The following is a 12092-nucleotide window of genomic DNA, read 5'->3' on the forward strand; positions in this document are numbered from 1 at the left end:
ACCATTGCTGATCTGCTTTTGTAACTTGCCTCCATACAGAACACAATCACACCCAGCCACTTATCCATGCCTTCAAGAGCCTAGCATTCAGTGAAACAAATATCAGCTAATAATGAGAAACACAGGCAAGCACTGCATGTTGGTTCAAAGAGAGCATAAATTCAAGCATAAAGGTAAAGGTATCCCCTGTGCAAGCACTGGGTCATGTCTGACCCTTGGGGTGACGCCCTCCAGCGTTTTCATGGCAGACTCAATACAGGGTGGTTTGCCAGTGCCTTCCCCAGTCATTACCGTTTACCCCCCAGCAATCTGGGTACTCATTTTACCGACCTCGGAAGGATGGAAGGCTGAGTCAACCTTGAGCCGGCTGCTGGGATCGAACTCCCAGCCTCATGGGCAGAGCTTTCAGACTGCATGTCTGCTGCCTTACTACTCTGTGCCACAAGAGTCTCAAGTTCGAGCATAGATCAGTTCAAAACTCATAGTTCCTCACAACCATAACAGTTCCAACGTAACCATTGCATGTATGCATTCCACAATGTTCAATGTAAACTGCCCAGAGCCGGAGGGAAAGGTGGTATAGAAATCTAAACAAGCAAATAAATAAATAACTAAACGTAGTTGTCTAAACCTCTTACTGACTTTTGATCTCTCCAGCCTTGGAAGGTATTTATCTTAACGTAGAAGGGATGAAAACTGTTTTCTTTAAATGAATGCTTGCTGTTGCTGACAGTAATAACCGTATTTGAATGAATGGCGTTCCTATTGACCTGAGTGGATGAACTTTTAAATTGGGGTTTACAGATTTCCCATACTCATATTATCAAATGGAGTAATATGACCTGAAAGTGTATCTTCTTTTTTTTTTCCTTTTTGAAGCAACTAATGAAGTTCATGTTCATTAGTACACAAAGGAATGTCCTAAACAGAATGTCTTGTGTGATAAGTCTGGCGGGCAGTCTTTTGGTCATTCAGGTTATGTCCTTCTGTACACTAGGGAAGAATTCAGTAAAACTCTCAGCATTATTGGTAAGTCCGGTATGTGTCAGGATTGCAGATTTGAAGGAACACACCACTGTTAGAAGATGGTAGTTCAATCAAACAGAACTCCCAGGACTACATAGACGAATCTGAACAACACAGGTCAAACCCCAGTTCTTATCCCTCCCAGCTTCTCACCTTTCCCAGGCCCATGGAGATTCACATTCCATCCAGACACAATACACAGAGATACAGGTGCAAAGCTGGGAGGCCAGGCAGACCAGATAACAAGCAGCAGCACTGACCTTGGAGAACGGTGCCTATGTCTAAGAGTCATACAGAGAGAAACAGGCGCAAAGAACATAATTCAAAATGGTTACTCTTTGGTTCATGGTACAGCAATTAATTATGGTAGAAACCTTGGGGATCTGACAATGTGGAAATTTGGGGTAATAATGGTACAGGCCTGATCTGTTTTTGTCCTGTTTTGTTAATTTTTAATGTGGCAACGGGTGCTTTGATACGCCAAATCTCAAATGCAGCATTTTTTAAAATAATGTTATTCATTTGACTTTAAATAGTTTTAGAAATTGAGGAAGAAAGGATCAATTTTGTGTATGTACACCTAAATCTATCTGTTACTTTACAATACAATACAATACAATACAAAACCTTTAATGCCATTCACGATATAAAACAATATACAAATCGGTTCTGTAATACAAGTCTAAAAAAAAACTGTGAGGAAAGTTACAGCAGGCAAGGGAGCAGCAAATACAAAACGATGAAGCCAGCGACGTTTACTTCTTTACCCTGTGGGACATTACTATAGATAAAAACTTGGCTACCCGTTCAGTAGTCTCCGAGCAAGTATCGATAAGCAGCAATTCAAGAGCTCTGCTATCTGAGGCATTAGGGAAGGGTAGAAGTGGGGAGATCAGGTCAGAACGTTTGTTGTTATACAACTCACATCGCAGGATGATATGGCAAACTGAGTCTGGTTCTGTATGGCAATTTTGTGTATGTACACCTAAATCTATCTGTTATTGATAATTTGCTATTACAGGAGGGAAGGACCGAAGAAGTGGCCTCATTCTGACAATTCCATTATGCCTTGAACAAACCAATATGGATGAGTTGAGTGTCACCCTAGACTACCTGCTAAGCATTCCAAGGTAACTCCAAGGGTTTTCTTTTTAAAGCATTGTGGTTTGCCATTTTGTTTCTCAATAAAACATGTTCCTTGCATTGATGGCAGTTGCATTAGATTTCCTGCAGAGGGAAGGGGTGGGTGGACAAGAGCCTTAATACGGCACGTGAACTATACTATTGCTTAGAATTGTTTACAGAATTTGTGGAAAGAATAATGAAAGCCATATTATGCTGACATTTAAATTCATCTCTTAGAACTGAGGGATGAGGAATGGGTACAAATACGTGCTACAGAAGTGTTCCTTGATAGCATTTTAAAACTGGATAATTACTACTTTTATTTAGGAAATGGGTCAGCAAGAATGCTGATCTTCTAAGACGTGGTTTGAAAACAAAATCAACATTGATGGTGAAATGGAATAAATTAATAGGTGCAATAGTATTCATTCTTGGAACATGTGCACCCACGTGCACTCATGGAGAGTTGTGAAATGTGCTATTGTTGACATATTTCAATTACAAGCTATGGAGCCAACAGCCATTTAAACCTCTGTTTTGTTCCCCCGCCTCCAAATTGAGGGAAGCGAAAGGGGCCCTTGAAATGGCTTGCAGCCCTTATAGCAGATAGCTATACTTCCTGTTTTGGGATGAGCTCTGATTAGGGACTAGGGAAATACCTTTTTTTTTAAATTCAGTATACTTAAACCTGACAAATGTTGCTTTGGATACCCCTGTTGTCCATATGCTTTTTTACCAAAACAACGCTTATCCAAAACAAAAAGTCAGTTCTAGTTATCTTCCATCTTTGGATGGAATGTGCTTCAGAAGACCTGGGAGACATTACCTTTGCATCGGCAGGATACCTGCCCCTATCAGAGGATGCTTGGCTTGGAAGTTCCCAGCAGTTGGTAATTTACCCTCAAGGCAGCCTCTGAAGAGTTATCTTTTGAATGACTATTTCCCAAATTTTAGCTTTTGAAGCCACAGTCCGTAATTTCAAGTAAAAAAACTGAGTTAAGCCTTCAGAACTTACCTGGTGTGAGAATATAATGTATGTCGGGAGGAATAGCAATTGTAGAGGACAGATAACATCAGGTTTTGAAAAAAGTAGTCAGTAGGTGAGGAGAGGTCATCTCTGAACGTTTCCCATAATGCATTTATGTGTTTTTGTTTCAGTGATAAGTGTAAAGCCAGAGGATTTACTGTTATAGTGGATGGTAGAAAATCTCAATGGAATGTTGTCAAGACTGTTGTATTAATGCTACAGGTGAGACATTTTTATGCATTCGTATAAATGAAAGAATTAAGGTTGGTGAAGATTAATCAGTAGTTAATTTTAGGGTCATTGTTGCATTTACTTATTTGGAAAATAGGCCATGCTGAATTTCATACATTTTAAATAGAAAGTATGTTTGCGTGTGTATTTAGGGGAGAGATGAAGGCATTTGTATGAAGGCATTTGTATTACCCAGTTGTTTAAATATGTTCAGCTGGTAGTCTGTTAGTTCCCCCCCTGCAGCTAGTTAGCTATTCATTCAGTCAGTCAGTCAGTCAGTCAGTCACTTACTCACTTACTCACTCACTCACTTATTTACTCACTTATTTACTCACTTACTTACTTACTTACTTACCGCCCTCCCTGGAGACTCAGGGCGGTTTACATGGAACATATGCACAATACATGAAGCAATCTACAACATGTGTACAATAATATTAATGATAGTTGTAACAATATAAACAGTGTAAACAATGCAACAATGCATCAGCTGCATATCTTGCAAACCTGAAAGTCTGAGGTAGCAAACAGCTTCTGTGGCTGGCTGCTTACAGTAAAGGGTTATGTAGAAAATAAGAGCGGAAAAAGTGCTTCAAATGAGGAATTTTTCGCATTCTGAGAACCTGGGTAGTACTTCCTACCACTCCGTGACTGTGTAACTTCAGAGTGTTGATGGGAACTTAACCATATGTCACGATTTGTCCCATTAGATACTCCTGTAAAGCTTAGTTGCTATGACAATCCATTCTTTTTAGAGGTCTCTTATGATTCTCATTTTCAATTCACTTCACAACTAGATTAATATAGGTTATTTTATAGAATTTCTGGGAATTTTCAAGAATTGCATTTCATGGTGTAAACTGTGGGAATAAAACTGTGTTACCTTTATAAAATCAAATAGATGCAGTTTGCTTTTAATCCAATTCTCTTTTATTGAGTGAAGAGCTTGTTAATTTGATAATTTCTGAAATGGACGGGGCAGAGGGTCCTTGAAAATCATGGTTGGGTGATAAATAGTACCCAGTTTAAAAGTATGGATAAAATTTGGGATGAACAGCAGGAGGTGTGAGGCTGACTGTAATGCTGATTAACAGAACTGCTTAATCTGTTCAAATGAATTGTCTTGTTCTTATTGTTGCTTTTTCTGAAGAGTTAAAAGTGGGGAAGGCATTTTTCCTTTTGGTTTTAGGGAAATCCTTAACAGATGTTGGTTTAATGAGGTCCACATTTTGACTCCAAGCCATCTTTTTCTTTTTTCTTTTTCTTTTGGTCAAGTGGGAAGGCATGTTGCTTTGCTACTTTTTTTTAGTTCTTTATGAATGCACTTTTCCAGGATGTGTGCTGTCAAGGTCATTGAATCATAAACACGTTGTTTCTGTCTATTGAATACGTAATGTGTGTGTTCATAGAGAGGGACAGAACACCAAAGCAACTTGACAAGCAGAGGAAACAACTGTGAACCATGAGCAATTCTGAACTCTTCTCAGCTGTGAATCAAGTTGGTTTAGATGGCAAGGTGCAAAGTTATATGGATGGGAAAATAGAAAGGAAACAGCCCAAATAAGCCTTTTTATTGTGCAGTCGATCCTGTGGAATGGAGTTTCCTCCATTTTACCATTTCTGCTGTAATGAAATGGAGTTTTTACTTCTTTTGAGGGCCTTAGACCCTTTAATCATATTTCTCATCCTTGAAGAGTGAGCGTACTCTGAATTTAAGCCAATATAGTTATGTTTTTACAAATTTCATTTTCAAGATGTCGCTAATACATTAGTAGTTACAGGCAACGGCCTATCAAGGAAAATAGAATTGGTATAGCTCTTTGTATTGTACGCTACTTCTGAACTTTTCTGAGAAGCAGGATAATAAGATTGAAATTGGCTGTTGATGGTCCTACTATTAGTGCATCAATAATCAAAGCACTGAAATGTATAAAAGGATCTCAGGTGACATTAACCCAGATCTGCACAGTGGAAGAAGATATTTAGTGCTTAATATTTATGTTTATTATTTTTACATAATATGAACATTGACCTACAAGATCACAAAGGGGGACTGAAATCCCATAACTCATCTACCCTTTTCACTTGCATGCCAAACCACTTGACAGTCTGCAGTACTGCCACCACTCCTGGTCCCCCCTACCCATCTGGTTCATGAGGGGGGAAACCCCATCTGCTTCACCTCTATCCAGTGGGTCCCAACGCTCACAGTAGGTTAAAGGTATCTTTAATTGTTTTAGAGGAGAATTTAAACATCTCTGTCTGTTTCCGGTCCCCCCCAACATTTTTTCTACGAATCTGGGAAGGGCAAGTTTGGCATTAAGATATAAGATTAATTTCCCTCCAATGCAGTGTGTGTTCTTTTAGGAAGCTTCTGTTCATGCAGGGTCTGTGCAAATACAGTGCCCAGTGCCAGGGGAGTGCACCCCACTATGAAGGGCAGTGCTGCTCAAGAAGAGAGGAATATAGAATCCAAATCATGCTGTCTTACAGTAAAAGAACTTTAATTTTGTACTTTTAATCTTCCTAGAATGTTGTTCCAGCTGAAGTGTCACTTGTTTGTGTGGTAAAACCGGATGAATTCTGGGATAAGAAAGTTACACATTTTTGTTTTTGGAAAGAGAAGGATAGACTTGGGTTTGAGGTATGTATATCTGCATTTAGCTTTGTCAGCCCTGTAATTCTCTTAAAACCTCATGAACTTAATAAAAATGTATATCTCCTAAAATATTTAATAAGCAGTTATTTTATTTAGTGGGTATGGTCAAATAGTTCATATCTGTTATTTTGCTGGTATATATATTGAAGACCATATGTAATTGTTGAGTGTTATACATGTTATGTGCTTTCATGTCGCTTCCAACTTATTGATTGTTACATAAATGCATTGTAAAATGAGTATGGGTTTAGAGGAACTGAGCTTACAGGTATGGATGGTTTATCCATGTGTCACATGTAGCACATGCTACAGCCCCCACCTTTCCCGGGGTCTCTCATGGTGCCTTTACCCCCGTGGATTAGGGCTGCAACCTCTCTCCTCCTCCCATTTACCTCTTTAAAGACACTCAGAGGGACATGCCTTTCCACTGTGGGGTCCACCTCCATCCTAAGTCTGGCTGCTCCTGCTGCAATTGTACTGTGCAAGGGCTCCACATATCCTTAAACTGGCTCTGGTGTTATGGGCCCCGCAAGTCCTTAACCACTACTGCTTTCAGGTTTGCCCACCAGCTCAAGAATGGGAAAAAGGAATATTTCATCTGGTTCCCCCCACCATCCCATGCAACATAGCATGGGTTTTCTGATCCTCAGCAGGGGTTTTATAGAGACTGCAAAGGAATGTTAAGAACCTCCACTTGCACAGGTTCCATCCACCAACTTACTGTAGGATCCAAACCTATTTATTCTTGTTCCTGAAAGTATTTTCTATGATTTAATAGACCGTTTTCTTTGCCTTGTGCTCAGTGGTACGACAAGCTGCCAGTAAACCTTCTTTCCATATGAAATAGTTTTCATGACTATGCCAATTCAAATAATGTATTTCTTTAAATAATATATATATCGCATTCTTTTAAAAAATGATTTGGTAATTACAAGTCTCGGTCCAATATGATTCTAGAATTCTTTGGATTGAGTTGGACTCTGAACACCCACCCCACATCCTAGCAACTGAATATTCTCAAGTAGTTCTCAATGCTTGTAAAAATATATATTTCTGTAAATATTTGTTCCAGCTTCACCTGTTTTCTTGACTCCTTAGAGACTAATTACACAAAGTCCTTGGTTAAAGCCTTCCCTTTGGGAGGCTTAACCTAATTTTACAGGTTCTGTTGAAACATCTAAGAATGATAACCATATAAGGTGAAGCAAGGAAAAATCTAGCCATGTTTGAAGATAGTCAACAAGTGTCTGTAATAGATTTCTCCCAAGCAAAGTTCAGTATATAAAGATATTAAGCCCAGGGGAAATGAGCATTCCTAAAAGGTCAGTACGAGTAATATCCGCTATCCTGTAATTTTCTGAAGTTAAGAACAAAACCTATGAGATCCAATTCATGAACAGGGAAAATAATATATTCCCATTCATAAAACAGTGTAGTCTTCTCGAATAGGCAAGGTCATGAATACAAAAAGATGTGCATCACAAGATATAGCTAAAAATTATTTGGAAAGGTTTTTGCTATTGAAAAGCAGTACAAAGTTTTTCTACTCACTTAGTTTACTCCTGATTTTCTCAGGAGTCAATCCATAAGTAATCAGGTTGAGCCCAATTCTTCGGCACATTTGCCCTCCTACAGATGTGGTGTCAGTTTATTTTCTTCCACACATTATTTAAATATTGAGGATTTTCAATGGAGGGTGCTGTCGTCATCAGTGAATCCCAGCACCCCCCCCCTTCTTTATTATTATTTTTACATGCTTATATTGATATCACGGCTGTATTTTTTTTAATACTCTTTTGGCCTTAGGGAAAATTACTGCTTATAGTTTGGTTAGTAGCCATACTGTAGAAGAAGAATGGTGCAGTGTTCAGGAAGGGAAGTGGCACGTATGTTCACCCATATAGTTTGGATAATCATACTTTAATCAGTTCCAGTTATGCAATAATTATGGTGTATAGATTTATTTGTATATGGCTACAGATCTTTACCATGCTGTCACCGCCCTCGGACCGCCCTCCCTTCCCGCCATTACTGCACTACAGGCGACCAGGTCTCGAAGCACCCACCTCCTGCAGCGCCAGGCCAGCTGCTGGGAGCGCTGCTTAGTTTCGCTGTGGCCGCAAGGCAGCACCTCCTGCCTCGACTTGGCCACCCTTCTTCAGCACTGAGCTGACCACCGGGAGCGCTGCTTGGCCCCTCTGCGGCCTCACAGCACAACACATGGCCTCTATGGGCCTTCCCTCATGGAGCCCCGAGCTGCCCGTCACCAGCGCTGCTCGTTCCCACCGCTGTAGGATGGGAGGCCATGGTAAAAGCAGCTTCAAAAGAACATTTTTTTGGGGGGGGAGGGGGGGACATGGGCAGACAAAGGAAAACTAAAGCAAAAACTAAAGGCATAAAAAGATGTGCAGAAATCAGCAGTAGGGTGCCAGAACTGATGGGGAAGAAACCATGCAGAAAAGCACACAATCTCAGTTATTGGATCTGAATAATAAATTGAAGTTGGTCATTTCTTGTACTGCGAACATTGTCCACTCTAGCACAATCAAAAGGTCTATGAAAAAAAAAGTTTAAAAAAAAGATTGTTACTATTTTTACTATATTTATTTTTTAAAAGTTCTATGTAAATGTTCCAAAATGTTTTATGTAAACTGCCCAGAGCCATAGGGAAGGGCAGTATAAAAATCTAAATAAATAAATAGATAAATAAATCAGCCATATGCATGGAGCTATTTGCTTGGAGGGAAACATCATATTGTCCCTTTCTGTAGAAAAAAGTTGAAAATATGTATGTACTTTTTTGGGTAAGAGGCTTTAGATATTCTTACCCACAACGATACTAAGATCAAAGCTTGTTTTGAAAACTGGCTCTTAAAAGGGTGGTGAGCAGGAGGGCTCCTGCAGAGTGTGGCAGCCCAGCCAGAGTGCAGCCAGAGTGCAGCCAGTGAACCTCCATTATGAATATAACATGCATAAAATGCAGCTCCATGGCTTGGGAGCTCAGTAGCCTACTCATGGGGGCTGGGGCAACAGGGATAATGCAGTGGAGAGCATCCAACCACTTCCCCTGCTTGGGAGTTGGGCAACCCAGCTATGGGGCTGGTCTCCTGGGGCCAGCATGCAGCTGACTGGCCTCCCCCATTCCTCATTTGCCAAGAGGCTTTGGAGCATGGTGGCCCAGCCATGGGGACAGGACCAATGCTGCGCCCATGGTCGAACAAAGCCTGCTAACTCCTCCGCAGCCAGAAGGCTTGGGAGTGGGACTGCCTGGCTGTCAAGCCGGGCTGCTTCCTCCACCCTCCCCGACTTACTTTCTATCAGCTTTTCCTTCTCCCAAATGCTTGGAAGCAACACGAAGGAGGAGGACGGGTTTGGGGAAGATGCACAATTTGCCTGCTGTGGGGAAGTGTCCTCTCCCTATTTGATGCCTGTCCCCCACTGAGGGTCAGTCAGGATGGGTGTGTCGTTCGCGCACAAACCGGGCATTATTAGAGCTACAGATTTCGTAAGGTAGGGGTAGTCAACCTGTGGTCCTCCAGATGTCCATGGACTACAATTTCCATGAGCTCCTGCCAGCGTCTGAGGGCAGGGGCTCATGGGAATTGTAGTCCATGAACATCTGGAGGACCACAGGTTGACTATCCCTGTCGTAAGGGACTTAAGGTAATGCTGGAGGCTTATGTTGTTGCTTTCTTTCTCTTTAACAGCAAATGGAAGTCATTTTGTAGAGGATTATCCATGCAATTTTGGCCCTTGTTTTAGCTCTACTTATCATAAACACTTCAGGCCTCCTTTGTTTGAAACTTGTTTTTGATTTTAAAAGTTCTCTACTTGTCTCTTACTATGACTTGGTAGCAACATTTCCCCAGTGACATAAGCAGAATGCCTAAAATAAAAATCTGATGTACTCATGAGGCTGGGATAATATCCGGATTTCAGATCTTTTGGAAATGCGGCCATTTTTTAAATTATTTCACTTTAAAAGCTTGTTCAATACCAGTCATTTAATCATAAAAATGTATTTAATTAAAGTTGGTAAAGATAGACATTTAATTAGAGAGTGTTGCTGTAACCATGCGGATAATTTCGACTCCTATAAGTGAACCTCCATTATGTACGTAAAATGCAGCATATTTGAACTACACAAACTTACTGTACTGAAACACAGGGGTCTTGGCTTTAGGTAATAGTTACTTTGTAATCAGCTGAAAATGCTGCAGGAAATTGGATAACTAATTAGCGTGCTTTTTGATGTAAAGATTAAAATAGTTCCAAATTTAAAACGGTGAGTGCTTATGACGTGTTCACAATCCGGATATTTTAATGGGTAAAATTATGAGAACTTGCAGCTCAAGAGCAAGGACAAAAAATGTATTTTCTGAAGATTTCCCCTTGGGATATTTTTGTACCTTATTTGGTAGAGGTCGCTCATTTCATGTTATGCAAGTCAAAATGTACTCATTGTTTCCTTTTACATTGAATTTCTAAAAAGGCAAACGTTATTTGCAGTGCAATCCCATAGAGTCATTGTATGAGATCACTGGGCTGAGATTGGAGTAATTGTGCACGATTGCACCATTAGACTAGCTGGTCTGGTTGGATGGAGTGTATGAAAATCCATAGGCTTGGAGCCATCTAACTTCTGTACTCAGTCTCAACCAGTTCCTATTTCACATTAGGGTTGTGTGCTTCGGGTCGGCTGCCTTAATGAGCACCAAAGCCCGAGGCGGCCAGCGTTGGAGGGGTGGCGGCTGTGCCCCAGCCAGCACCACCCCTCCTCTCTGCGTTGCGGTGCTGGCCTACGTGCTGCTTCAGGCTTCGGTGATCACTGACGCAGCCAAACCGAGCCGAAGCGCACAACTCTATAGCTTTCATATATGGGGGCTCCCTGATTCCCTGCACAGCTTTTTGTTTGTCGCGGGGAACCCCTTCCTCCTTTTTCTTCCTGTAGAAAAGTCAAATGGATCAGGAACTGGGCTTTATATCCTGATTTGAGATTCTCATCTTGATTTTTATGTGCTACATGGACCTCTGTTAACTTCAAGAAATTATATTATGAAGGTCAAGCCAATGTGCTGTTGAAAAAATGTTGGTCAAGGGATGGGAGGAGGGGAGAATCATAGGCGTCACCTTGAGTTTGTTGCAGGAAGGATGGAATAAACATATACTAAAAATGAATCTGTAAACAAATTCTTAGTTATTAACTACTGCCAGTAATTCTAGAATGGGAGGTTGGGAAACCAACAGGTAAAAGGGGAAACAGGAAGGGGGAAGGGAAGGGAATCTGTGCGTGTTTGTGAGGGAGGGGGGAGGAACCAAGGAGGAGTTTGGGAAACCAACAGGTAAAGGGGAAATGGGGATGAAGGGATGATTGTCTGTGTGTGTGTGTGTGTGTGTGTGTGTTTGCAAGAGAGGGAGGGGGGTTTCCCAACGTCCTCCTTGATTCCTAATCAAGGAGGAGGTTGGGAAATCAGGTAAGTGGGGAAAAGGGGGGGGGGAGGACATCTCTGTATGTGTTTGTTTGCAAGTGAGGGAGGGGGCCCTGACCAAGTAGACCCTGATCAGGTATGTGTCCCACATACCCTCTGAGAGTCAGACTATCAGTAGGTTTTTTCTACTTGGGCTATGGATAAAAATACATCTTTTGAGACAGTTGTTATAATTGTAACAAGCATCATGGCATGATTTTGTTTTAAACCAATCCCAGGTAAATATCTACAGTGTTGGATTCTGCAGAAGGGTTGAGCACATGCTTAAATGCCTCCATGGGTGTGTTCTTTATGTTGAACTTTATAGTCTTTAGGATAGCCTTGAAGCCAGTTACATAATTGCTGCCTCCCATAATTCCATGGAATTCTTACCGCATTCAAGAACTTTCCAACCAGCAGAATTCCAACAAAAGAGGGAGAAATTCAACTTGAGGATGTTTTCCAAAGCTTGTAGACCCTCAGAGGAAGCTGATTTAGAGCTGCCTCCCATTCTTTCAAGCCATGAATAAGGCTCCTGTAAGGGGAGTGGGGTATA

At 41.1% G+C, this 12092-nt stretch overlaps 1 protein-coding gene across 4 annotated transcripts in view; it reads left to right on the top strand.

Moving 5' to 3' along the window:
• The window catches only part of SESTD1 (SEC14 and spectrin domain containing 1), an 88391-nt gene that overhangs the window by 35446 nt on the left and 40853 nt on the right, over positions 1 to 12092 (top strand). For all 4 annotated transcript variants that reach the window (XM_077319568.1, XM_077319569.1, XM_077319567.1 and 1 more), the window contains 3 exons: positions 2048 to 2156; positions 3310 to 3400; positions 5940 to 6053. In XM_077319568.1, the coding sequence (XP_077175683.1) occupies positions 2048 to 2156; positions 3310 to 3400; positions 5940 to 6053 (314 nt within the window). The remainder of the gene's footprint in view (positions 1 to 2047; positions 2157 to 3309; positions 3401 to 5939; positions 6054 to 12092) is intronic.

Source organism: Paroedura picta, chromosome 2 (assembly GCF_049243985.1).
Source record: "Paroedura picta isolate Pp20150507F chromosome 2, Ppicta_v3.0, whole genome shotgun sequence".
Lineage (NCBI taxonomy): Eukaryota > Metazoa > Chordata > Lepidosauria > Squamata > Gekkonidae > Paroedura > Paroedura picta.